The 24,623-nt window shown below is 41.7% G+C and overlaps 5 protein-coding genes across 20 annotated transcripts in view; 3 read left to right on the top strand and 2 right to left on the bottom strand.

The window, feature by feature from the left end:
• The window catches only part of LOC135487041 (dystrobrevin beta-like), a 59,846-nt gene extending 49,630 nt beyond the window's left edge, over nucleotides 1–10,216 (top strand). For 10 of the 14 annotated variants that reach the window (XM_064770349.1, XM_064770336.1, XM_064770337.1 and 7 more), the window contains 8 exons: nucleotides 169–254; nucleotides 793–1,000; nucleotides 1,280–1,556; nucleotides 1,733–1,801; nucleotides 5,099–5,125; nucleotides 7,618–7,798; nucleotides 7,956–8,124; nucleotides 8,452–10,216. In XM_064770349.1, coding sequence (XP_064626419.1) covers nucleotides 169–254; nucleotides 793–1,000; nucleotides 1,280–1,556; nucleotides 1,733–1,801; nucleotides 5,099–5,125; nucleotides 7,618–7,798; nucleotides 7,956–8,124; nucleotides 8,452–8,592 — 1,158 coding nt within the window. In that variant the 3' untranslated portion in view covers nucleotides 8,593–10,216. Of the gene's footprint in view, nucleotides 1–168; nucleotides 255–792; nucleotides 1,001–1,279; nucleotides 1,557–1,732; nucleotides 1,802–2,277; nucleotides 2,302–3,551; nucleotides 5,192–7,617; nucleotides 7,799–7,955; nucleotides 8,125–8,451 lie in introns of those variants that run through there. The other 4 variants (XM_064770338.1, XM_064770340.1, XM_064770345.1 and 1 more) reach the window with 4 other exon arrangements.
• A 967-nt stretch (nucleotides 10,217–11,183) lies between these two features.
• Nucleotides 11,184–14,196, top strand: LOC135487038 (N-acylglucosamine 2-epimerase-like). The gene is made up of 8 exons (XM_064770330.1): nucleotides 11,184–11,479; nucleotides 11,844–11,995; nucleotides 12,203–12,372; nucleotides 12,629–12,856; nucleotides 13,085–13,166; nucleotides 13,252–13,568; nucleotides 13,864–13,951; nucleotides 14,063–14,196. Exons 1-8 carry the CDS (start codon nucleotides 11,373–11,375, stop codon nucleotides 14,134–14,136), a joined length of 1,218 nt encoding a protein of 405 aa, XP_064626400.1. The 5' UTR covers nucleotides 11,184–11,372; the 3' UTR covers nucleotides 14,137–14,196.
• LOC135487039 (tRNA-dihydrouridine(20a/20b) synthase [NAD(P)+]-like) lies at nucleotides 13,834–18,108 on the bottom strand. Of its 3 annotated transcripts, none has more exons than XM_064770334.1 (7): nucleotides 18,043–18,108; nucleotides 16,908–17,105; nucleotides 16,604–16,645; nucleotides 16,013–16,150; nucleotides 15,575–15,783; nucleotides 14,992–15,077; nucleotides 13,834–14,643 (listed from the first exon to the last, which is right to left on the bottom strand). In XM_064770334.1, the coding sequence occupies exons 1-7, from the start codon at nucleotides 18,045–18,047 to the stop codon at nucleotides 14,482–14,484; spliced, it is 840 nt and encodes a 279-aa protein (XP_064626404.1). In that variant the 5' UTR covers nucleotides 18,048–18,108; the 3' UTR covers nucleotides 13,834–14,481. The 3 variants fall into 3 exon arrangements, with proteins under 3 accessions (XP_064626404.1, XP_064626402.1, XP_064626403.1); XM_064770332.1 differs by lacking the exon at nucleotides 18,043–18,108 and adding an exon at nucleotides 17,823–17,969; XM_064770333.1 differs by lacking the exon at nucleotides 18,043–18,108 and adding an exon at nucleotides 17,898–17,946.
• A 1,566-nt stretch (nucleotides 18,109–19,674) lies between these two features.
• On the top strand, nucleotides 19,675–21,923 carry LOC135486338 (peroxynitrite isomerase THAP4-like). Its single transcript, XM_064769048.1, has 5 exons — nucleotides 19,675–20,331; nucleotides 20,643–20,822; nucleotides 21,145–21,316; nucleotides 21,536–21,684; nucleotides 21,783–21,923. The coding sequence occupies exons 1-3, from the start codon at nucleotides 19,969–19,971 to the stop codon at nucleotides 21,172–21,174; spliced, it is 573 nt and encodes a 190-aa protein (XP_064625118.1). The 5' UTR covers nucleotides 19,675–19,968; the 3' UTR covers nucleotides 21,175–21,316; nucleotides 21,536–21,684; nucleotides 21,783–21,923.
• Nucleotides 21,753–23,523, bottom strand: LOC135486337 (P2X purinoceptor 7-like). The gene is made up of 3 exons (XM_064769046.1): nucleotides 23,299–23,523; nucleotides 22,428–22,649; nucleotides 21,753–22,202 (listed from the first exon to the last, which is right to left on the bottom strand). Exons 1-3 carry the CDS (start codon nucleotides 23,511–23,513, stop codon nucleotides 22,034–22,036), a joined length of 606 nt encoding a protein of 201 aa, XP_064625116.1. The 5' UTR covers nucleotides 23,514–23,523; the 3' UTR covers nucleotides 21,753–22,033.
• Between the last annotated feature and the right edge of the window lie 1,100 nt (nucleotides 23,524–24,623).

The raw sequence follows: 24,623 nt of genomic DNA, 5'->3' as shown, positions 1-24,623 counted from the left end.
GCTTCTCATTTAATCACTCTATGCACCATCCTAACCCCTCATTCAAATATTACCCCAAAATGGACTTTTGAAACCTCCTTGAAAGCAATTGCAAAATGAATGGTTTGCTGGGTTCACAGTTCCTTGAATATGGAACATGATAGTAATGCTGTGTCCATACCCTTTTAGGCAAGAAGCCCGACGGAACTCAATTTTAGCCTGGAGTCGAGTAAAGCCCAGCGTGAACTCATCTCTCAGCTCGAGCAGAAGAACAGGTACTCATTTCAAACTTTTCTCAAAAATGATCATGTGAATCAGGGTATGCAATTTGGCACCAAAAGACCCATTTTGCTGCTTTTAGTATTGTCAGATTCTGTACTCAAATAGAGGACTGTTCGTGAGTTTGTTTGGACATGAACTTCTTCTATGCTGCTTGGTCGTTTACAGAGCAGTGAGTTACCAGCCTCTGTTATGGTCAGAAGGTGCTTTCACCTGATGACAGAGTATTGAACCAACCAGGTGATTGCAGTCTCCACTGAGTTTTACCAGAAATTGTGCTTTGATCTGACTGTAGTTGTCAACTGAATCAGTCTTCAATATGACCTCCGAGTGCTAAGCATTGAACAGCGGCCATCAGTCTGATCAGAGAGTAATTCCATCTGGTGACATAACTTTGAACTGAGTGTGAACTGTGTAACTGCATGACATGGATGGGGGAACAGCTGAAACTATGATCAAACTATTTGAGGTCATATGTATCATAAATATGCTGGTCATCACAATCATGTTCAACAAACATCCCTTATATTCCAGGGACATAATGCATGAAATCCAGCGGCTACGGATAGAACAGGAGTCGACGTCGCGTCACAGTATGGAGGTGCAGAGAAACCCAACGTTGTTAGCGGAGCTACGTCTGCTCCGGCAGCGGAAGGATGAGCTAGAGGGGAGAATGTCGTCACTGCAGGATAGCAGGCGGGAACTTATGGTGCAGTTGGAGGGGCTCATGAAACTATTAAAGGTGAGGAGAGGCACATCGTTGACTCACTGGGCCTTGGTTTCATCCCATATTTCAGCAGCCCGTAGGGAGCATACCTGAGGCATAGGAATATCAAAGCCTTGGGGGTTTGGGTTATCGCCAAATGTTCGCGTACTATCTGCTTTTTGTTGGACATTTCTCCACCTCAAGCCAGCCATTCAGGCCAGAGGATTCCAATTTTGGCAAATAAAGTGATCGAATATACATTTTTCTTTTTCTACAGACTTAGAATATTCAAATCTGCATCTTCCTGACTTTCAGAATCATGGTTCTCCACGATCAACACCGGGCAGTAGTCCTCGGTCACGTAGCGGTCAATCACCAACCATTCCAGCTGGCCGAGGGGTGAGCAGCGGCAGTTCGCCCAGCACGCCAGGAGAGAGAGATTCCATGTCTATGTCCGGCTTTGGCTCCGATATGCGGCAAGCGTTCAACCAGACACAGACGGGCAGTATGCGAAGTTTACGGAATGATTTATTGGTGGCGGCTGATTCTGTGACAAATGCTATGTCGTCGTTAGTGAAAGAGTTGAATTCAGGTTGGTCCATATTTCCAATTTGCACAATGTCATTAGAAGCTAGAAGCTGTGAGAGCATCCTCCTCCCTCTTGGGGTGGTCATCCCATATTCACAGTAAGACACATAGCACAAGTGTTTTGCCCTCTAATGTGATAACGAGATACTCACTCTGACTTGGATTTCCTTCATTTTGCAGAGGCCTCAAGTGAAGAAGAGGATGAGAACGGTGGCAATGGTGGTTCTAATCGGGGCAAAAATGGCCGAGGTATGTATTCATTATTGGTTGAGGTAATGGCCTCTACAATGATTGTATATTTACGTATGCACTTGATGGGTTCATGATTCTAGGCCTATGTTATTCATTTCTTTGATGATCTGATTCTCTCCGGAGAAACAACGACTACAGAATCGTTCGTTGTATGAACCTACAGATTCATGGTGGTGCAAGCTGTACAGTTCTTAGAATGGATATCGGTGTTTGTCCTCTTTCTACAGGGTTCTATCTGAATACATCTAAGTATCTGTGATGTTGCTGTTCTCAACCTCCCTATTATCAGGAGCGTAACCAACCAGTGGCCATATCACTCAGCACTAAATGACCAATGAAAATCCCACTCACAAGTGATGTGCAGTAGTACAGCCATTGATAGAATGGTCCTCAACTCAAGTTGACACAAATAAGCTTAAAACATAATGATGAGGCCAGAATTCCTGTTAATGGAATCCATTTGTGTCTTACAGAAATAGTAGACAATTATTGTGGCTGTGAGTATTTGAAGTTTTTCTCCACCCATGGCTAAAGGGATGGCACCCCCCCCCCCCCCCCCCCAACATCCACACATCCACAGTGGTACCCCCTATCATCAATGGTGGTTACGGTAACGCTATCATCCACAGTGGTACCCCTCATTGCCATATGTGTACATAAGCATATCACCCTCATTGTTAGACACATTTTTGCTTGCTTGCGGCCCCCCCCCCCAGAATGACAAAAACTACACTTTAAGTGAGGAATCTCATACTGAGAAACCGGTTAAGTTCATCATTCATGGGATTTTTGGCCAGTCACTATCGATTGGCCATGTCCCATTTGACCTTGCGTGCCCACACCTTCCACTAACGCAGTTGGTTTTAAAATACCAAATACCTGTTACGCGTAAAAATGCTTCAAACCCTGTGTGCCTATCTTACATAATAATGCCGTATGAAGCTATATGAACTATGTTTCACTTGTCATCGGTAGCATAAGCATGATCGGCAGTTATAAATGATCTCCTCTATTCTGCCGCCTTCCCCATAACACATAGGTCCTATATCACTGTTGGCAACTGTTTGAGTGTGGAGATTAATATCTGTACAATGTGCCAAGCCCTGTAGCAACTGAGGCCAACCCTGTTGCTCAGTTCTTTGCCATTCCCTGGACCAATCAATCTCATAATATGTGTTGAACTTTATCTCCTCAGGTGCAGGGTTTCAGGATGGATATTTTTTTCATTGAGTTGATTTTTGGTATGAGTTTTTTTCAATTTATTTTGTTATCTGTTTTAGCTTCTGATTACTAATGCATGCATTCTGCCTTGTATCATCAGTATGCTACTGCATTCGTACGAGTTACACAATAGTTTCTTTTTGAATGATATGGTAAATCGTGACTATCACCACTATTGCACACCAGTAGGTTAAGCGCTCACTGAGAACTATATGAAGACGGCCAGTAAAAAATCACTCCTACTGAGGGTCAGAGGTAGTAAATATGCTGGTATACTCAGATCTTGATCATTTTGTATCTCGCACTGTCATTCTCAGTTCAGATGACCATGTGCCTCAAATTTGTGAGTTATTGAGCTCAACGTTGATTAAAGCCCTCTTCAACTCAACTTCACCTTGGTTGTTCTTTAGAATGATAAGGGTATACATTCTGACTGACGTCTTTCACCCTCTCCCCAAATGTAAACATTTCAGTGTAAATTGCAACCATTCAAAACTAAAAACTGTTCATCTTGTTTTGTTTCTAGGGAAATGTGAGTATAGCTGTAGCTTGCCTGGTGCGTTTGGCTTTCATCCCCTACTAACTTCTTCTCGTGGATCATCAAATACCTGTGGGAGAATTCCAGTCAAAACATACCCTCGGGACTGACAAGTGCTGTCCTTAATAGAGAGGTGCCCTCATTAGAGAGGTCAAATTGAATGGAAACAACCAATTTGGGACCAAAACTAGTGTCCTTAATAGAGAGGTGTCCGCTAAGGGAGGTTGCACTGTACTAAGGTGGGGAATGGCCTTTTCTCGATGCCAAAATGGCCTGAAAATCACTGTTTTGATCTTTCCCTTGTTTAGACTGGAAGTTCTTGTATTTTAAATGAATTCAGTGTGTGGATTGGTCTTGCACGATGAATGTGTGGGTATGAGGTATAGAAGGTGTAGAAGAATGGTGTGGGTGTTGCCTTGGGAAATTCTGCGAAATGTTGTCTTACATAATGATTCAGGCCCACAGTGTGACCCCACGTGTGAGAAATTTTTCAGAATTTTGACTTTGAAATATTCAACTCAGGGTTCAGCCAATTTCTCATGCTTTATGCATCGCTATGTTTCACTGCTGAGAGCTCTATCTTCTAACAAACTAACACTGGTGAAGGGTTCGACTGCAATGCTTTACAGATTGGTAGGACTGCTGGCGGTATAATGAATAATGTGAATAATGTAACGTCTGCTAGGATATCTTGTTGGCTTGGTCAAGCACGGGGTGACTTGGAGTCGCTCCCCTAACTTGCTCATCAGTCACTTGCTTACATCCCGGTGGAGCTGAATTGTATAGCCATCATGCGTGCTGGCAAAATAACAAAAGAGTTTGAAACTGTTTGAAACACGGTTATAATGGCAGGGCAAGGCGTATACCAAATTGCTATTGACTGGGGCTACTGTATATTTTTAGATAAATTTTTGATATTTATATGTTTTGGAACTTTAATGTTGAATCAATTGGTTACATTTTGTTTTAATCTTTAAGATCTAAATGTGAAATTGGCATTGGGATACATGTAGCTTTACATGTAGCTTTTTCATATTCAATGTTTTTTACATCTCACGTTTCAATGGACGACAGTCGCCTGTTTCAGTATAGTTAAATAATGATGAACTTTTGTGGATTTCATCTATGATTACTCTATGTCTGTTCGAAAAAAGCAATTTGTGAAGGTGAAGATTTGTCTATTACAACAATGTCTGGAGCTTAATGCCCCATCTCCTTGACAATTCCTGGCAGGAATGTATTCATTTTTGGTATGAAACTGTAATTTAACTCTGTGAGGACATTCCACCTTTCGAAAAGTGTGTGTTCAGAGGAACTGTAACTGGTGTATGTATGTATAATCTGTGTGTTGCTCTTGGATATCTTCTGCACCGAATCATATTGAATTTATGCACAAATCTTAACATTTTATCTTTTATTCCAGCTATTTCTCACAAAATTTTTCATTCTTAATACATGTGGTTCAACTAAGAAATCTATTATTCCCCCATTCTGTCTCTGTCCGTAAAAATTTCCGTTTTTTTCATACGACTCAGCTTACCAATGGAAACAGGCAACAATGTGTGAGTTGTGGCTCCATTACACCAACATCCATGCATTCATTGTCAGCTGTCGTTTGTCAGTGCGCGTTCTTCCTTTTCCAAGTTTTACTTGGTGGCAAAGTGTAGACTGAATGGAATCCAAGTGAAAGATTGCGGGTGTCTCTCCTTGGTCATGGAAGTACTGGAGGGTAGTTTAGTTCATAGCTCGGCTTCTGTGTCCTTCCCTTTCTCCCATATTGTTGAACATTCCAAAAGCCTTGAAACTTGTTTGCAAAACTCTAAATAAACTCAAAGTTTTGGTAAATTTTACATTTTTCAGTGGGAGAAATGAACAAGTGTCAGGCCGACTATGGGGATAAGACCAGATACATCATTACCACTAAGTCAGAGACCACTATAGTCAGAGACCACTATAGTCAGAGACCACTATAGTCAGAGACCGCTATAGTCGGAGACCGCTATAGTCGGAGACCGCTATAGTCAGAGACCGCTATAGTCAGAGACCGCTATAGTCAGAGACCGCTATAGTCAGAGACCACTATAGTCAAAGACCACTATAGTCAAAGACCACTATAGTCAAAGACCACTATAGTCGGAGACCGCTATAGTCGGAGACCACTTTAGTCAGAGACCGCTATAGTCAGAGACCGCTATAGTCAGAGACCGCTATAGTCAGAGACCGCTATAGTCAGAGACCGCTATAGTCAGAGACCGCTATAGTCAGAGACCGCTATAGTCAAGAGACCGCTATAGTCAAGAGACCGCTATAGTCAAGAGACCGCTATAGTCAGAGACCGCTATAGTCAGAGACCGCTATAGTCAAAGACCACTATAGTCAGAGACCACTATAGTCAGAGACCATAGCCAATAGACCAGCATGACTCCTTCAAAATCCTCTTTCATTTGCATTTAAGAGATGGTTTTGCGTCCTCCAGCTTCACACCTTGCCACCAAATGTATTCAATGAAACAACCTTGTTCCCAGTTTATTATACACATTTCAGGGACAAGGTTTTCTTGCCTAAGTTTTATAGGGAGGGGACCCTTTCCCTTAAACACTGAACTGGTCAGAAGTAACAAGCTATATTGGTTGCATATTTATGCAACACAAAATATTGTGCCTGATGGCATGTTACTTTAGACTTGTATCCTCTACCTATCTTCTAAAATAGCTTGTTACCAATGGTGATAAACATCTGTTGTTGTGGTATGTTATGTGGAAATGTGTTGTGATAGTTACGTGGATGTTTCAGATTTCGTATCAGTAAACAGTACTCTTGAGCAGCAAATGTGCTTCATTGCCTCATTTGTACAAATGAAAACAGTGAATAAAACTTATGTACAGTTGCTGAAAATAATGTTCGATTAATTTGATCTTAGTATTTATCAGTCCTTCTTTTGAAGTGGCTTTAACTTTTGACACAAGCTATTTTAGTTGACATGGGTTATTTAACTCTATCTATTGTGCTGTAATGCTATTGTAATATGTGTGTCGCACATTTTTACTTCTTGATTCAAGGGGAATATGGCCTCTTGACATCTCCAATGTAACAGCAGAACAACGCCAAGAAGTCTGCGTATTACCAAGAGAGCTCCGTCCCATTTCATTGTGTGAGTCAGGAGAGAACCCACGTGGAATGTGGCCACCAAGATAAAATCTCTGTGGCTACCAAACTTGGTAATCGGTGTGGACCCAGCTTGAAAAAGATGTATATTCTGATTCAAGTTTAGCATTAGTTGAAATCAAGACGTAACATGGTCATCTGGAGGATATTTGGGAGAAGAAAAAAGCAGATGCTTGGAGGCCTCATGAATCAAGAATGAAATACACATTTTCTTGACCTACTTTCGATTTCAGATATCTCTTTCTTCCAATTTCATCTTCCTGTGACAATATTTGCTGAAACTCACATTTGGGACGCAGGGTATTGGGATTTTTGGGAGCTTTATAGGGGACCTTTATCTACTCTGTCCTCCTATGATAGAGGCCTTCTTTGACAAACATTGGCGTTCAACCTGCTGCTTTTATATCCATTTAGAAATCCCCCCACCCGTAGAACCAACAGAGCATTACATACTTTGTAGTTTTCCGTAGAATAAGTCTATGTATGCATGCATGCTAGTTTCAACAGAAGATTTCGAATTTAGGTTTGATGAAATGAAAAGGTAGATAGCTATTTTGCATGTGCATGTTTATACTCCTTCAGTTTTCATACACAGTATCAAGTAATGCCATATGAAGGTCACCAAAAGTAGAAAATACAAATGTTTTTGCGTTACTCTCAATAAATAGCCACAACAGGTCAAATGATCAGTTCTAGCAAGTTTACACTACAGGATCAATCGTCTTGAGTTGAGCTGCACAATCTTCTGAGACTTAAATATTTTCATTATGGTGACTTGAGGAGAAGTTGAGGTGTTACTGCTCCTGACATACTGGTATCATATCTTTTAAACAGAAGTCAGCCTTTGCTCAGTTGTTCTCACGAAATTCTCTCACTTTGTCTTTGACAGATTTCGAAATGGAATGTGATAATGTTTTAGAAAATCAAACAGCGGGAACATTGGGGACGACGGTGTCCAGCGACCTCTCTGGGTGGAAGGAGGAAATGGAGAAACGCTTTGGGGACGATCAGAAGTTCATTGCCGAGTTACGCGCCAGGAAGGAAAAAGATTTGGATCTTGGAAATGAAAAGTGAGTATCTATATTTTGAGACATACTGTACATTTTACATTTTGGGACAACATCCTGTTTATCATGTCATGTTTTCCCATTGCTGACTGTTAACTGTAAAATTCTGCCAAATTTGGTCAAATATCTCAATCGTAACCGGTTTCCTTTGTTGTTTCAGTTATATAGACCGGAACATAGATGTGATGCAGACATCCTCCTACACCAACAGGACTGACGAGGAGAGTGTTTTAACAGATGCAGAGTCGTATGTGAGGACGGACGATGATGAGAGTTACAACTTCAGAACAGACGAAGAAGATGCTGAGCTATATGATAAAGATCCCAAGGTAAATACATCTTGCTACATTACAGCTATAATTACCATCGCCTTGAAGCAGACATCCCCTGTTATCTGGTCAGAAGGAATTCAAGGCTGCAGTTCTAAATCATGATCTATAGTTGTTGTAGCAGCATAACGCCTGGCAAAGTATTGTGCAAGATTCTACATATGTCTGTGATTGCCCAGTATCGTCAAGGGTTACAGTCACAACGCCATTCAGGTTCACACCTACTATGAGAGAGTACTAGTTAGGTGGCTCAGTGACCGTAGAAATGATGATTTCTAACCTTATGAATTGTAAATGTGACATATTCTATGGCCCATCTTTTCGCAGGAACTTCTAAAGTACCACCGATACACGACAGATGACGAGAGTTGTCTGGAGACTGATGCGGAGTCGTACATACGAACAGATGACGAGGACGGCGGGAATACGGACTGGGAGGAGAATATGAGACGATGGGTCAACCGATAGCACTACCATGATCATTGTGTGTTTGTTCTGTGCCGTTAGTGTTCAAGTCAGCTGGACAATCTTATTCAAGTGAATTTGACATTCGTCTTCAAGTGAATTTGACCTTGATATCAAATTTGACACTTGTGATCAAGAGAATGTGACATTTATGTTCATTTTAGTGAATTTGACGTTCATCCAAGTGAATTCAAAACTTGTGTTCAAGAGAATGGTACGTTAATAGTGATTTCAGCATTCATTGAAATGAGCTTGGCTTTGAAGAGAATTTGATGTTCATTCAAATGCATTTGGAGTTCATATTGATTTTGACAAACATGTTGATGTCAAAGTGATAAATGAATCTCACGATATTGTGCAATGTATCTGTGATGTCACAAGACTGAATTCTTGCTATTCACAAACTTCGGGAGGAGAATTCACTGTCTCAATGCATTTACTTTTGGATTATTGGTCTCAGTCGGTGTGATTGTGACTAGAAATTTGTAGCTATTGCTCTAGCTGCTAACCTAAGTGAGGGATTTGTTAGAGGCAGGCTCAAGTATACCTTGCCTATGCACAATTGTTGATTTCTCAAATGTCTATCAGTCCTATGGATGTTGAGGAAGCCAGAGATGGTTTGGGAGGTACATGTAGCAACGTGAATCCGATCAGACATGTATAGATGATGAAGTCCTATGTCTTGTATTGTACATTCCATTTATACTCTAGTCCAGTAATTGTTTGCATTTTGCACAGAAATGCACCCACCTGTGTTATCCTATGCACCATGTACAGTCAGTCACTTGGTACATGTATAACAATTGATTTCTAAGCGCCAGAGACCTCTGATCTTGAAGCTTCAAGTTCAGGAGCAGCCAAGTCTGCTTATCTTTTGGCGATATCCAGTACTATAATGTGCAAGTTTGGGCGTGAGTGACAGTTGCATATTTGTACGGGAGATTTGTACCGGTGTTTAGCTTGGCATATTTGGAGACAACGCCGTGGTTTGCTCACTTGGTTGAATGATGCTGTAAAAGTGAAATGGTCCCATTTTATAACCTTGGTTGCTAAATTGATTGTTACAATGAAGTTGTTTAACAGATAGTTTCGTAGATAAGAGATATGATTTCTTTTCTCCCTTTAAAAAAGTTACACCAGACCTACCATTCCATGTGTAATTTCACCCCAAAGCTTACAGCCTACCCCTAGCACATCATTGTAATGAACTGAGCCAAAATTATTATCCATTTGAGACTGGGTGTTGGATTAGTCCAATCTGAATCGGGGAGAGTTAATACTTGGACAATGTGACACTATGTATGATTCATAATTGTAAATAAAAACATGCATAATCAATCCAAACACAGGGTTGTATAGAAACAGGAGATGTTTAGAGACTTGTAGTGTTTCCATGGTAACAAGAACTCCCAACTTCTGATTTATTTCAATTGCCATTATAACTCCTCCATCCCCACACCATTTTGGATTTTGGAGTCGTCCGCTCAACCTGACTAAATATTTTAGAAAATATTGTAGAAAAATTGTATCCACTTACACATTTGAGATGAGTTCCCGTCATAAATTCTGAGGTTGAAAGCGTCAATTTCATTGTATTTACTTCCAAACGGAATCTAATACATGCCTTGAGAAAGAACAATCAATCTGTGGCCTTAGAACTCAAGTGACGTCATAGTAAGTAACGTCATGACTACAAGATGATTATTACAGAGAGATCCAGGTGTTCACTGTAGCATTTCAAATAAATCAATGCAGTTCCTGTGGCTAGGCCTACAGGTTGTCTCTAAAAAAAAATATTGAGTTGGTTGTTGCCAGTCTCGGTCGGCTTTTGATCATGTAATACAAGAGTAAGAGTTGATTCCATGTGAAGCTAACGTACCACTTCATGTCTGAAACAAAGTTTGGAAGATGAAAAATAAATGAATGTACAAATAAATCTATTTGTGTTCTCTTAGTTACTTGGAAAGTTGTATATAACACCTCATTAGCACAGGAGGCATGCTGATTCTACTTGGACATCTCCAGCCAGCTACATTTGTTACAGCGGAAAAATAATGCTTGGCCCCTTGACCTCTGTAACAGGACAGCTCCCCATTATGGACCCACCCAAATAGCAGTGTGTTGCCTGTTGTCATAGCAGAGAATGATGAGAGTTCTGATTGTGCACCTTTGAGTTCGCCAAGCCCATGGATGCTTGTGTCAGCTGTTTGCACATCAAATCCAGATACCTCGACAAGGGCTTCCACAGACTGACCAAGGGACCACAACCGATCCGGGTTAAGTTACTAATAGTTGGCCACACTGATATTACCGTCCCACGTGGCATGAAAAGAGACCTTCTCGAGCATTAATCCTTAGACTAGTCCTAGTATTACACTGCCTTATTTTGGTCCATACAGGGGACATAACGCCATTTCTTCTTGGTCCGTATCAGGACAAAAAGAAGACCCATTGTGATGTGACCACATAGTAATGTTCTTGACTCCCATTTTCATTTCGGACAAGAACCTGAAAAAAAAGTGCTTGGCCTACTTCCTCCACTGATTATTTACCAAAACATTGGCTTTGATTGACCTTTCTGATAAGCAATAACATATCAGCTTAGCTGTGCTTGGAAACTTTCTGATATAAGTACACATATTCTGACAGTTCGTCTTCATATTCAGTATTGGGATCTCAGTGAAACTTGTAAGACCATACTTTTCTGGTTTTTGCCCTTGGGCTAGGCTCACATCTGGTACCTCTCTTAGCGGACACCTCTGTGAGCAGGACACCATAACAAAATGGCTGTAGTAGTGGACCGTCTCCAGGAATATTTCGATCAGATCCGAGCCGACTTGGACAGGACTGTAGACTTCTGGATGAAACATTCGCATGACAAGGAACATGGGTGATTATCTTTCTTCTCTTCAATAACGCGAAGACCTCTATATCACACAAGGCGGGACTTGTCACCACACTTTAACCCTGGTCTATCCTTAAGTCCTTTCAGTAGAACTAAGATGAGCTGCATATCTGTGCTACAACCCAAGCAGGCCTGTAACCATTTATACATCTTGGTGAGGTACAGGAAGTTTGACAGAGACCTGCCTGAAGTCTCAAGCCAACTGTAGAGTTCGAACCAGGGACCTCTTGGCTGCTAGCTGAGAGTCCAAGCTGCCTGTCCACAGTGGCTCCATTGTTGCCAGCCCTGTGTCATTCTGAGACGACACTTCAAGATTTTGTTTAATGTTACCAGGCATTTTGATTTGCAGCGGCTTCCTAAACTGCATTGGGAAGACGGGCGAGCTTTATGATGAGACCAAGTACTGCTGGCTTCAAGGACGTCAAGTTTGGACATACGCCAGGCTGTATAATGATATCAAGAGGTTTAGGAAACCAGAGATATTAGAAGAAGCAGTTCAAGGTTGGTCAAGAGATCATCTTTGGCTAAAGTAAAAGTCACAACTCTGAAGGAAAAGTCACACAATGTGAGATCTGTTAGATTGATAAATTGTTTGTTCATCTCTCTATTATGGCTTCAGATGTGGCTCTTGACAGTTCTCCCACAACTTGTCTTTCAATAAGTTCCCAAGGAACACATGATAACAACATGAAACTTTTTGGTTTCTAGGCGGGAAATTTCTGATGTCAAAAGTACGAGATCCCTCAACCTACCGTTGCTATTTCTCCCTAACTCGAGATGGCAAACCAATCAAGATTCAACGGACAATATTTACTGAGTGTTTCTACTTGATGGCCATGTCTGAGTTGGCTATAGCCACAAAGGATGACACATACTTAGTAAGTTAAGTGTCAACTACATGTAACTCATAGCCATACTGGGTGACCCTGATCTATCAAAGACCAATCTTGATTTTCACCTAATACCCTCATCGACCCTCCTCATTGTATATATGATGAGAGGCAGATTCATAAGTTTGTTTCTAAAGCTTTCACAGCAGGCATGTGACAGCTACACTCTAATCAAGAGAGGATTACCTATCAGCAGACCAGATACAATACATTGTTTTCACCATGATATATCTGTCTGCTTCAGAATGAAGCTATAAAGATGAGAGACAAACTATTCTTCTGGACAGACGTTGATGACACCGATATTGTAGGCAGTCGACTACCTGGGGACGTCCCGGCCAATACGATGGGGGTTCACTTCATGTTGCTAGCAGTCATCAGCCAACTCATGAGGCACAAGAAAGAGGAAGATTTGGAATTCTACCAAGAAAAAGCCATTCACTGTGTTGGCAAGTTACAGCTACATATTCAGGTTGGTTTGCAAGTTTTGAACAAATTGCCTGAATATTTGCATTCAAACACTCATTGCTGTCACAATCTAGACACTAGAGGTGCTGGACTATTCTGCATTCGTAGCATTTTGCCACTGTGCAAGTTTCTGTTACTATCTGCTTGTAATTGGCACAGGCAGTGGGTACGTTTACCCAGAGACATTGAAGCTATTAAGTATTTCATAACCAATCTGAATTGACACTTTCAGAGAAATGGCGCTGTTATCCTTGAGAACGTCTCCCAAGATGGAGACGAGTTGCCCGGCTGTCAAGGACGACTCATGATTCCAGGTAATTGGTACATTGCTGTTCAGAATTCTGTGCAGAAATGTGTAATTCATAACCTGTTCTTATGATTCATATGAAACCTTTTCAGGTCATGCAATAGAAGCAGGTTGGTTCCTCTTAGAATACACAGACAACTTTCCAAACGACAGTGATGAAAACTTAGTGAAAACAGCCCTACAAAATTTCATTCTAAATCCCTTCAAAACTGGCTGGGATAAGGAACACGGTGGTCTCTTCTACATGTTGGATGCAGACGGGTTGTCCCCTACGATCCTTGAATGGAATATGAAGCTCTGGTGGCCTCACAACGAAGCCATGATCGCATTCCTTATGGCGTATATGAAGACCAAGGACCAGTTGTATTTGGAGAAGTTTGCCCAGGTGTTTGACTACACATATACACATGTAAGTTTGGCTTGGCTTATCGAGAGGGAGTTTTGGCCAACATAATGCAAGGGTTATGAAAGAATAGTAAGAGTGTAAAGCATGTAATATCATGTCAGCAACAAAGCAAAGCACAATATCCAACTTAAGCATCACCGCATCTATAACTGGTAGAGGAATCGGCGAGTCTTAGTTTCCAAAGTCATGACACCCAAGATTCATATCGAGCCTGCATGCACCAGATAATTTCTTTGGTGAATTAACAAGAACAAAGATACAAAAATAATTCCAGTATTAATCAGTTTTATTTCATTAGTTTGTAGATGAAGAACATGGTGAATGGTTTGGTTATCTTAATCAACAAGGAGACATCAGCATGGATTTCAAGGGAGGACCTTTCAAAGGTACGATAACTGGTTGCCAAAAAGTAATACATGTATAACCAATATAGTTCAACTGCAGCCTGACACCAGTAAAGACAGAATTCGTCACAAGTACACGTGTTCCTATTCCAGGATGTTTCCATGTCCCAAGATGCCTCATGATCTGTGAACAGCTGCTTCAACAGATCACTGTCAACAAACAGTAAAACTGGGGCAGACGTCGTCATTCAACACAAGCAGACAACAGGCCTTGTTTATCACAATCAGGTCAGCCATCTTGGATGTTTACCCAAATGGAAATGACATTTGGTTGATTGAATAATGTGTTATCTCATTAGCCAACAATGCCAAGTAGTTATCACAGGACTCGGCTTTATTTGAAACAAATAATCAATCTTCCAAAATGTTCTCACACGCTGTTCAGGATGGCAGATGTTCATGTCAATGTACTGGAGTTGTCAACACACATCCACATGAAAAGGAGTCACTCGAGCCAACAGCACAAGAGCCACATGCCACTTTCCGTTATTTATCAGAGAAAGAGAGATATATCACGCTCCAAAATGTTCCTCCACATAGTCTATTGTAGCAGATGTACTAGTCAAGGAATTGAATATCCGCCTCTCAGCAGACGACAGGTTGCACTGCAACATTTCTATTAAGTGGTGATGGAAAGTCTGGAATGGAGTCCCTGTGGACATGGAAATGTCAACCTAGAATGAATAAAAAAATGTAATTAATGTCCAAGTTGTTTGCAATAACCGGAATGACAGCATTAGAGACAACACGTCTGAAGAGACCAACGGAAGGTAGCCCTACATGTATTACCACAAGCACATTCCTGCATGTGAAAATGTCTGTATCAGTCTAACATGAACTGTTACTTTTAAACACATCTGAAAATTAACACTTGCCTGTTTTTAAAGCATAAACAGTACAAGTTGTAGGAAGCGTTACCCTGATGTCACAGGAGACCATTGTACTATGGGATTCACTTATCGTAGCATTTTCTTCTCCTAAATTGAGCGACTTTCTAAATTTACAATGATACCTGGACGTACCCAATCTCTGATGCATTCCAAGGGTGTGTAGTCATAACCAGCAAACATAGCAGGGTTCTCTAGGAGCCCACGTGCGACCATCACACCTAGCAAATAAGAGAATATGTCAAGTGGAGCTTTCAGGGCAAAGTGACCAGATGCTATAATCAACAAGTCATGGCTTTGGTAATGTTTGGGCTACTATTTCCCGATAGTTTCGTTGTGGTCTTGTTGTAAGAACTTTGTGACTGCCAGCCACGAGGCACTCTCGGGGACAGAGACAATAATCCAAAAAAACCCTGAACACGAGCAGGTTCATGACATGGAAGGAGTGCTATAAGGAGCATTCTATTGTGGTGGAAATTGCAACCAATGTAGATAATAATAAAGGTTATAGTAGTGACTGGAGCCCCAAGTACAGTATGGCACATCTATGACTCATCTATGCTTCAAGGCTGAGTAGTCTGAAGTCTAGGGCTCAAGTGGGTTCAACTAGCCGGGGACAACATGGGCTGGTAGAGCCAGCAAGTGGCATCACTCCAAACTAACCAGCAGTGGCCAAATCCACACACTACCATTAGCTCATCAAATTATCAATTCTCACCATTGACGCCTGTTGCTTCCTTCACCATTCTGATATCGGCCAAACTCTTTATGTCACCGTTGGCAACCACTGGGATCCCGAGGCTGTCTTTAATTTGTTTGATAGCTTCCAATTCGACTGGTTCGGTTCGTTGATCTGCACGTCTACCATGGACAGCTACCCATGCTGCACCAGCGTGCTCTGCTTTCTGACACATATCAACAGTGGTCCTGAAAGGTTGAATGGCAGGTAAGGATATCATAGGTCAGGCTGAATGATAACACTGAATCTCAGAATGCAACTGATATCTACAGAAGCTGGAGTCATCATAGGCATAAATGGCAACAAAACGGTGAGTATTGACTGATGTACCGTAACCTGGTACAGCTACAGTATTAACCTTGATGTTAACAGAAATATACATTTCTGATATCGATAATGAGAAATTGGAAGTCTTACCTGAGGTGCGAGTGCAGTCTGATCTTCACAGACATGGTGAAGTCATCTGGAACGCGAGACTTGACTTGTCGCACCATGTCAGCCAAGAGCTCGGGCTTCTTTAACAAACAAGCACCATAACCAGAAGACACCGCCCATCTGAAAAGATTAACATTATTTAGAGATAACTTGTATGAAAGATAGGCTCAAGACAGACAAGCTATGTGACAGATGGAACTGGAGTAACCTGCCACAGCAAGGCAATGACATGTAGCAAGTAGTTAAGTACAACTCAATGAAAAGGCAGCAGGATACAAATGTAACCTAGTGAGGCGATGAGAAGTTAGTGGAGAAAAGTTGATGAGGCAATTAAAAGGAGACGTTGGCGAGGTGATGATAAGGCAACAAGGTTCGATGGCGAGACGATGAAAAGTTAACCCAAAGAAGCTGGTAAGGCAATAAAAAGGCAACAATAAGAATTAGTCGAGGCAATAATATTAATAACGCACCAGAGGAGAAGCAAGGCAATGAAAAGGCAACAAGATGAATTGAGCAAGAAATTGTACATGGAGGGAACCACAAAGGAAGTGTGATGACATCTTCAATGCTTACTTTTGGGGACAGCCACAGTTCAGGCCAACGCCATCAGCGAATCTGACAAAAAAAGAAATGATATCAAATGACCCAATGGAAATCGATGTCACTCACAGACTAGAACAATCACGAACTTTGAAAGATGTTTTCAAAAGGTGAAATGTGGTATATGAAGTAACATTAAAGTTTGGCAAAGCAAAACATGTCAATTTCATAAGTATTCTAAATGAACTTCACACTGTTTGATGAAAAGATTGCCACTTTCATAAAGTCAATTGCACTAAAATGATTTGATGGACATGGCTTGAAAAGCTATACTCACGGCACAACAATTTCTGCTGCTTCAGCCAACTCTTCAGCATTCCGAGCTGCAAACTGGACAATCAAGGGACGATCAGTTTTGTTGGTGGTGAACTCGCTGTCTCTGGCTTTCTGTGATTTGATGAACGAGTCACAGATTGTCATAGGTGTGTAGGCTAGGTCACACCCATACTTTCTGACCAATGTTCTGAAGCCCAGCCTGTAGTGGAAATATGGGATGAGAAATAATGCCTCACTTTAACCCGCTGTTTGTAGTGTGACACTTCTCTTTGTTGTGCTCAATTCATTGCCTAAAATGAAAGGTTATATACGTTGTCCAGATACCAGTTCAATAGGTTTTTGCGATGTACTGATAAAATATCAACACTGTAGCTATTATTACAGCAGTCTCTAATGCAATTTACATGCGAACAATTGGCTATTCTCACGGCAGTCATTTTCACTTCTGAACCTTGATCCTACTTCAATTTAACCTAACCCTGACCCTTACTCCTAACACTCACCCTAACCCTTCCCCAACCCTAATCCTTTTCTCCCAATCCTCAGTGTAATCCCTAAAATCTCTAATTTTTTAAAATTGTTACAGTACCGTGAGAATAGCCACTTTGAAATATCTATGTGTGAACTGTGAGCATTTCATCTCAAAGATTTTGACCAACCCTTTTTGCAACAAAAACCACCATTAACTAAGATGAACAAAAACATATGAATGAAGGGATAGGTCAATCAGTTGTAAAGTTGTTAAGCTTTTGAACTTTATTTGCCTCATAACTTTTTGGGTATTGACAGGAACTTTTATGATGGAGTATATTTTGGGACATGCTGTACATAACATTTGTATAATATCACGGGGAGGGTAAAAATGTACATGAAAATAAAACAGCCCATCTTTTTCTTCATATTTAGCCAAACCTACTTCGAATATCGAACCATCGGTGCGCATATTTTAGTGACATTGTTGTTATTTAGCAAATAAATGGGTTTGATCCACCTATTACAATCATCTTCTGCCATGAACGATGAATTTCATTGAAAGAAAAAATTCTCAATCCACAACCACGTGCACTTGTTTACCTAAGTTAATCTAAAATAAGAACTCCAAATTGAAAACTGGAACGAAGATTTAATCAACAAACCTCATCAGTTTTCTTTAATGTGACAATTTATTGTGCAAGAAATTTTGAAGAAGGCAGATTCTTAGACTTGATATCAGTACTTTGATTCGTATTCCCATGAAATAGTGTGAATATAATGAATTGTCTTTTTTAGCCCGGAACACGGGTTACTAAACTTTGTGCTTGTTTTAGATACACCACAGTTTTATAGCGCGTTCGATTTCTAGCGCTACGGATCTCGGGCCTTGAGGCGCATGCCCAGTATGAAAATCGAGCCCGAACGCTCTGGCGCCAGCATCAGTGTCGACCATAGGTCTCATTAGGGAGTTTTCCCCAAATGTACGCGATGATGATGTGCCCCATTAACAGGACGTAACATCTATTTTAAAATGCGTTTCCAAAGTGAATGCATGAGGACAACCCATTTGTGTCGTATATCACTGGAAACGCCCGATTCCCCTGATTCTGCAGGATGTTAAATCGGGCATTTTATTTCTTTAAATAAATAATAAGCGTCGCATTTGCTCCTTGCCAATTGGGCCGGACAATAACGAAAAGCCCCAAATATTATTTCATCCATTATATCAGACCATTCTCCTATGAAAGACAGTTGCTTACGCTACACAAAATTTTTAAAAAAATCGAGGGTCAACCATTGAACTTTTGAGATATGTTGAATTTTGCACAAATCAGCGAAAAACGCACCAACGAGCACTGGACGGCATTTCAACACGGGGCCGACGCACATCCCAAGTTCAGTGTACACATACGTCGGCAACAACAGTAAATGCGTAGTTTCTTGTTAGCCGCCTATTGAGTGGCGCTCTAGGTTTCAGAAACTCAAAAAAACATGTCTTTGCCAAAACAACTGTTTCTACTCGTCAAAATATGACGCATTTTTCTTTCTTGACTTGCTGTATGGCATGTATATGTATTTCTTATACAAACAAACTGGTGAATTCCCAATGCATTTTTTTAAAGACATTCTTGCAAAGGCAATGAGACAGCAGTGCACCATATCTCTTCTGGATGTGCCCTCCCCTTCATAGCTCGCCATGTTGCCAGAGAGTGTACCAAGTCTTTGCTGGATGTGCCATTCCCCTTCACTATGCGTACTCTGTCTGTAGATGTGTACTCTCCCAACGTAGTGCACCTAGCCTGGTACCACTGGCCACCGTCAGACGACGCTGTTGTGTTTGACCTATTTTGACCTAAGGCCAAGCCTGGTCCTGACCTGGCGATATTGATGAATTTTTGGTGGGCCGTTCATCATGAGAGAAAGGACTTGGGGAGGATTCACCAGTCTTCTAAGATGACTGTGGTCCCAAGTAGTAGTCAAGTTGTACTTAACACCTTCAGCGCCGAACCTACGTGGCCCAAATCCCCCTCCCCTTTGAGCTGGTTATCGGAGTCTCATGGACTTCATGAAAGAACTACGCTATCGCCATCTTCAGGGCAAGGTAGGAACTCGTCTTGTCTTTTCAGTTCCTACCTTGCCCTGAAGATGGCGATGGCGTAGTTCTTTCATGAAGTCATTTAAAGGTTAAATGCCAAAGTTAGGCCTAATCTTAATCAAAGTACATCAGGATAACCTTTTGTTACATTTAGATGTCAAATGTAGTAAATTTATTTGCATAAATATCGCATGGAATAAAGAAATTCAAATAAACCGCCCTGTCTCAGCGTGAATTTGCTTCGGCAAAGTTCGTATTTCGTTCGGAAACTCTCGCGGTTTTGGGGAATTCCAAATGAGGAGTGACGTCACTAGTGCTGTCATTGTTAGACTGATCCCACTGCCTGCATACACAAACGCCATGCTGTAGATGCCTGCGCAAGACAGGAGACCAGTTTTGTTTTCATTCATCTGACAGCTGATTCTACTTTCTGGTTGCGTTCACGCCGTTCCTACCATGTAAAACCAATTATTTTACATGTTCTAAAGCAAAAATGGTTTACTGCGTCGCACCAAACTGCAGCAGTGATTCAACGAAGGTGTTGAAAGTAGATGGGGTCGGTTATTACAATTTTCCTCGCGACAAGAAGGCCCGAAAAGTATGGGTAAGACGCATGCATCGTCCGTCTTCTTGGGTCCCGTCTCTCGGTGCGAGGGTATGTTCGAAGCACTTCGTTGCCGGAGATTACCTGCTGGACCCAGCCATATGCCGTGCGATAGGATTTGACCCTAAAAAACGCCTGCTGAAGCCAGGTGCCTTCCCTACACTCTTCAGTCATGGTGAAGGCGATGCCATGGATGGTACGCCTACGACCAGTGCGCCGCGGTCAGCTGTGCAGAAGAGGGCACATCAGCAGGTGATTATTATTTATTATGAAATCAGTATAGTAGGTATGAAATTATACCCCATGGCCATAGGCCTAGGCTAGGAATACCTCCATCTCGAGTGCATGACCATGGGGTAGGCATTGTGAAGTGTAGGATGTGGTGTTGCTGGGGCCTGAGGACCTTTTAAGACTACAACTTGATAATTTTCATAATTGATACTGCACGACTGCACCTACTAGGCTACCTTCAGCTGTAGGAGCAAGTCAAATACAAAAGTCCTACTCCTATTAGTCAATTACGATAGGCCTTCTATTTAAAATATTTGTTTCTCATTTCGTAGGCTGTAGCAGAGGCGGTAGCGGGATACAACGTGTTGTATGGAGAGGAGGCGGAGGAGGCAGCTGAGCAGGATGATGGTTTTTTGATGGCTGATGAAGGCCGATTTGAGGAGGTTGGCAATCACCTGATAGAGGATGCAGTACTGCCACAGAGTTTAGACGATTTGGAGGTTTTGCCACAAGTATGTTCAATCATAACCCAGCCCCATGTGTCATAAGCTTACTATTAACTGACTTCAGGGTGTGGCTCTACAAAAACTGGTTATATTGGGTGATCATATTTACATAGATAAATGTCCCGAGCAGTGTAGACTAATAAATCAGAGGATGGATTAATCCCACAATCTTGTAATAAAAATTAGCTGCATTATTAATTAAGCCCATGCTATGAATGCAATTTGTCTTGACAAGTAAGGAGTGCCCTCAATCAAAAGAAAAACAGCTAGTCATTTGGCCCTGTTAATTCCTTGTTCCTTATTACTTAAACCAGTATTACTCTTTCAGGTAGCAAGGCCCACAAGGAACTTACGCTGATTCTCACTCAAAAGATATTGCTCAAGGACATCAGAAAGGTTTCACCAGGAGTACAGACTTCATCTCTTGAGTCGTATCACAAAATTGTTGGTTATTTCGCTCCCAAATCCCGCCATTTCTTCTATGAGCCAATGAAAGCAAGGTATGATAGACTACAATGTATTCTCAGGGGTCATTACTAAATCACGAAAAAAATTTCATGCAATGCTTTGAGTGAGTGCTATCAAAGCCCACTTTTCCTTATTCATGATGCAACTGAACTTTGTTCTTGCACTCTACTTGGACTATAAGGCGTGAGGCGAGTAAAACATTGATTGAAAGCATTGACCAGTCATGCCAGTATTACAAATTCTCTTTACAGGTTACTGCTCGCCACACTCCACTTTAATGAAAATTCAAATCGGAAACAGCGTATGGGACAAGATGAACAGCCGCAGTGGTCGATTTCATACCCCAAGGGGAGAGGAGGAGCTGCAGTAGCAAAAGAGGTCAAAATTGAATCAACATATGGTAGGTATAACGGCCAGCATCGTTACTTTAGTGCTAGCACTGCAAGAAACAAGAAGAAACAAGATTACTTGTATTAATACTTCCCTTTATGTTTTCAGACTATGTACAGCTAATTCTGGAGGACCTGCTGAAGCGGAGAGATGACCTGCCATCTTACAAATTGGCAAGAGATGCAAAGGACAAGTACCAAGTGACTCATCCTATTCCAGGTCCAGTGTGCTCAAAGTACGACAAGCAGGACAAGATGAAAGTTGTAGAAGAAACAAAAACGAGGTTTAACAAACTGTAGAGTTCATTCATAGCACCATCAGAGTTCACTATCACAGATCAATTGAACGGTCACACCAAATCAATTGAACGTAGGATACTTGAATCCTGTGTACCCGTCATTGTCCGGAGCAGGCCAAGCAGCACGTATCTTGTCCCGAGCACAAACAGGGAGCGGCAAACGGTTCCTTCTCCCCAACCTCTTCCAAACCCAACGGACAAGGTTCCTATAGGCCACGTATCGATATAACCTGAAATTGTTGGGAAGAAAACAATGTTTGTACATTTAATTGACAGTTTTTTTTAGATTTATTGAAAACTTGTAATATTATTACTAAATACATGTAGATACATTTTATTATATCTATTTTCTATATTTCTAGTCTTCAAAGGGAGAAAAAAATCTCATTTCTGAATTGATATTGCCTTTTCTTGTCTTCAATTATACAGCGATGGAGGTGGTCATCATTACTTACTTGTGAATGGGCTGGTCATCGCCTATTTGTCCCTGCTCTTCGATGTAGTGATACATCGACATTTCCAGCACCCATCTATCAAGACAGGTGCTGGAAAAACCTGGGTGTTGCGTGATGCACTCTACTTTCAGCTCATCCTTCTTGGCCTGGACTGGTGAATAGTCTGAGCAGCACAAGGATTCCCTCCCCTTCTCTTGTGGAGTGCAGACACCACAATGACACCTACAAATACAAGTATGATATAAATGTTATTGTTATACAGCAGTGATGATATTTCGATAGCCATTGCCATCAATGAATCAGGGCCCAGGCCAAGGGTAGGCCAAATTTGAGTGAGAGGCAGGCCCCTGGAGCTCAGCTCAGTAAGATTTAGCATTGTTTCAATCAATCAATTAATGTAGTATTGTCGAAGGCTTTCGCCTTAAGTTGTTACGGTGAGAATAAACTGTTGTCTTTACGCGTGTGTAGTATTTCACTATTTGGTGTGGTATTGGTAATGCTCCGCAATGGAAGAGTCTCAGTATAGTAATAATCCAAGTTATTAGGCCTAGAGTTCACTACATTCGAGTAGGCCTACTACCAAACCCTGAGGCTTAGTATTCCGAGATCCTACTTACTATAAAATAACGATGTGGAATGAACTCACTCAACTCAAGATACGTTGTGGTTTCGACATATTCGAGGTGAAAAACGCCAATTGTTTACTGACAACACTCGATCCGTGAACGATGGAGCCCTATGTAGAGATGTACATGAATACATGCACATGATGACATGGCTCATATCAGCATAGGCCCCCTATAATGTCCAGCTGATGCCGCGCCTATACACATGGCATGCACAGTGCACTGCCACTGCACTTGGAACTCACCAATTGATATTTCCGATGCGATCAAGTCGCTCATCCTCCATCTCCCCATCATCACCTTCGCCCGAATCAGAACAAGAATCTGAATCGTCTCTCGCACTCTCCACTACTGGCTCGTACATGTAGGGTTGAATCACACCATTGCCTTCATCAACAACCAAATCGTCATCAAACAAATCTCCCGCACAATCTTCGCTCGCCATGCTTGCAGCCGCCATTTTTACTTGCGTAGTGGTCAATGATCGTGGCTTTGACAGCACTAGTGACGTCACCAATGTGAACCTAGCGGCGAATAGCGTAACTACACATCTGGCGGTCTTTTCAAAAGCGCCTTCAAAAACGAGCTCGCAGAGGACTGAACAAATAGCACTTATTTCACAAAAAAATCACTATTTTTTGAATTCCTTCCGGTTTATTATGTTTTTTTAAGATAGCATATTATGAAAATTCACCACAAATACAGGTTAAATAGCTCAGCATTTGACCTTTAAAGTTCTGAACTACGCCATCGCCATCTTTAGGGCACACTAGGAACTGAAAAGACCGTTTGGTCTTTTCAGTTCCTATCTTGCACTGAAGATGGCGATGGCGTAGTTCTTTCATGAATTCAGCGAGACTCCGATAACCAGCTCAAAGAGGGGGGCTTTTGGCCACGTGGATCTACGTGGTTCGACGTTGAAGGTGTTAAAGAGTTGTCAGATAGACACTACCAGTCTCGTGAGATCAGATAACCAGCTGGCAGATGTTGGTTGTTCCATTGTCTGTCCTTGTGAGATGATTACCATGGTACAACCAAATCAGTTGTCTTGTATCACCCATGTAGAACGCAAGTCAAGTGTAATGTTGTCGTTAGCCGCTAAAGGACCCTTTGAAGGTTGTGCCAATGTCTTCCGAACCTGACCAGATAACCAGCTGGAAGAGGTTGGTTGTAATGTTACGTAGGCTGTCCTGACGTCTCCAAAGTTTATTATTGGTAACTTTTGATATAATGTTTATCAAGTGTTCACAAGGTGAGAGAGATGAGACAGTCACAGCCAGGCCACATCAGTCCTGGCTGCTCTGCCAAGTTGTCAACATGGTGAGAGAGATGAGGCAGTCACAGTCAGGTCGAATCAGTCCTGGTTGCTCCACCGTGTTGACAACATGGTGAGAGAGATGAGACGGTCACAACCAAGCCAAATCAGTCTTTGCTGCTCTGCCAAGTTGTCAACATGATGAGAGAGATGAGACAGTCACAGCCAGGCCGAATCAATCCTGGCTGCTCCACCGTGTTGACAGCATGGTGAGAGAGATGACTGATGAGACGGTCACAACCAGGCCAGGTTTAA

The sequence above is a fragment of the Lineus longissimus genome, chromosome 4 (assembly GCF_910592395.1).
Source record: "Lineus longissimus chromosome 4, tnLinLong1.2, whole genome shotgun sequence".
NCBI lineage: Eukaryota > Metazoa > Nemertea > Pilidiophora > Heteronemertea > Lineidae > Lineus > Lineus longissimus.
Note: the sequence above shows the minus strand (reverse complement) of the source record. Positions and strands in the feature narration are given on the sequence as shown.

Excerpts from the sequence above, each read along its gene's own strand:
- LOC135487038 (XM_064770330.1), top strand. The coding sequence starts at position 11,373 with ATGGCTGTAGTAGTGGACCGTCTCCAGGAATATTTCGATCAGATCCGA. Across the intron at positions 11,480-11,843 it reads TCGCATGACAAGGAACATGG|CGGCTTCCTAAACTGCATTG; the intron begins GTGATTATCTTT and ends TTTGATTTGCAG. Across the intron at positions 13,167-13,251 it reads AGGACGACTCATGATTCCAG|GTCATGCAATAGAAGCAGGT; the intron begins GTAATTGGTACA and ends AAACCTTTTCAG.
- LOC135487039 (XM_064770332.1), bottom strand. The coding sequence starts at position 17,920 with ATGGCAGAAGATGATTGTAATAGGTGGATCAAACCCATTTATTTGCTA. Across the intron at positions 15,078-15,574 it reads GGAAGCAACAGGCGTCAATG|GTGTGATGGTCGCACGTGGG; the intron begins GTGAGAATTGAT and ends CTTATTTGCTAG. Across the intron at positions 14,644-14,991 it reads TGGAATGCATCAGAGATTGG|GTTGACATTTCCATGTCCAC; the intron begins GTACGTCCAGGT and ends TATTCATTCTAG.
- LOC135486338 (XM_064769048.1), top strand. The coding sequence starts at position 19,969 with ATGGTTTACTGCGTCGCACCAAACTGCAGCAGTGATTCAACGAAGGTG. Across the intron at positions 20,332-20,642 it reads AGAAGAGGGCACATCAGCAG|GCTGTAGCAGAGGCGGTAGC; the intron begins GTGATTATTATT and ends CTCATTTCGTAG. Across the intron at positions 20,823-21,144 it reads ATTTGGAGGTTTTGCCACAA|GTAGCAAGGCCCACAAGGAA; the intron begins GTATGTTCAATC and ends TTACTCTTTCAG.
- LOC135486337 (XM_064769046.1), bottom strand. The coding sequence starts at position 23,513 with ATGGCGGCTGCAAGCATGGCGAGCGAAGATTGTGCGGGAGATTTGTTT. Across the intron at positions 22,650-23,298 it reads CGCATCGGAAATATCAATTG|GTGTCATTGTGGTGTCTGCA; the intron begins GTGAGTTCCAAG and ends TTGTATTTGTAG. Across the intron at positions 22,203-22,427 it reads GATGACCAGCCCATTCACAA|GTTATATCGATACGTGGCCT; the intron begins GTAAGTAATGAT and ends CAACAATTTCAG.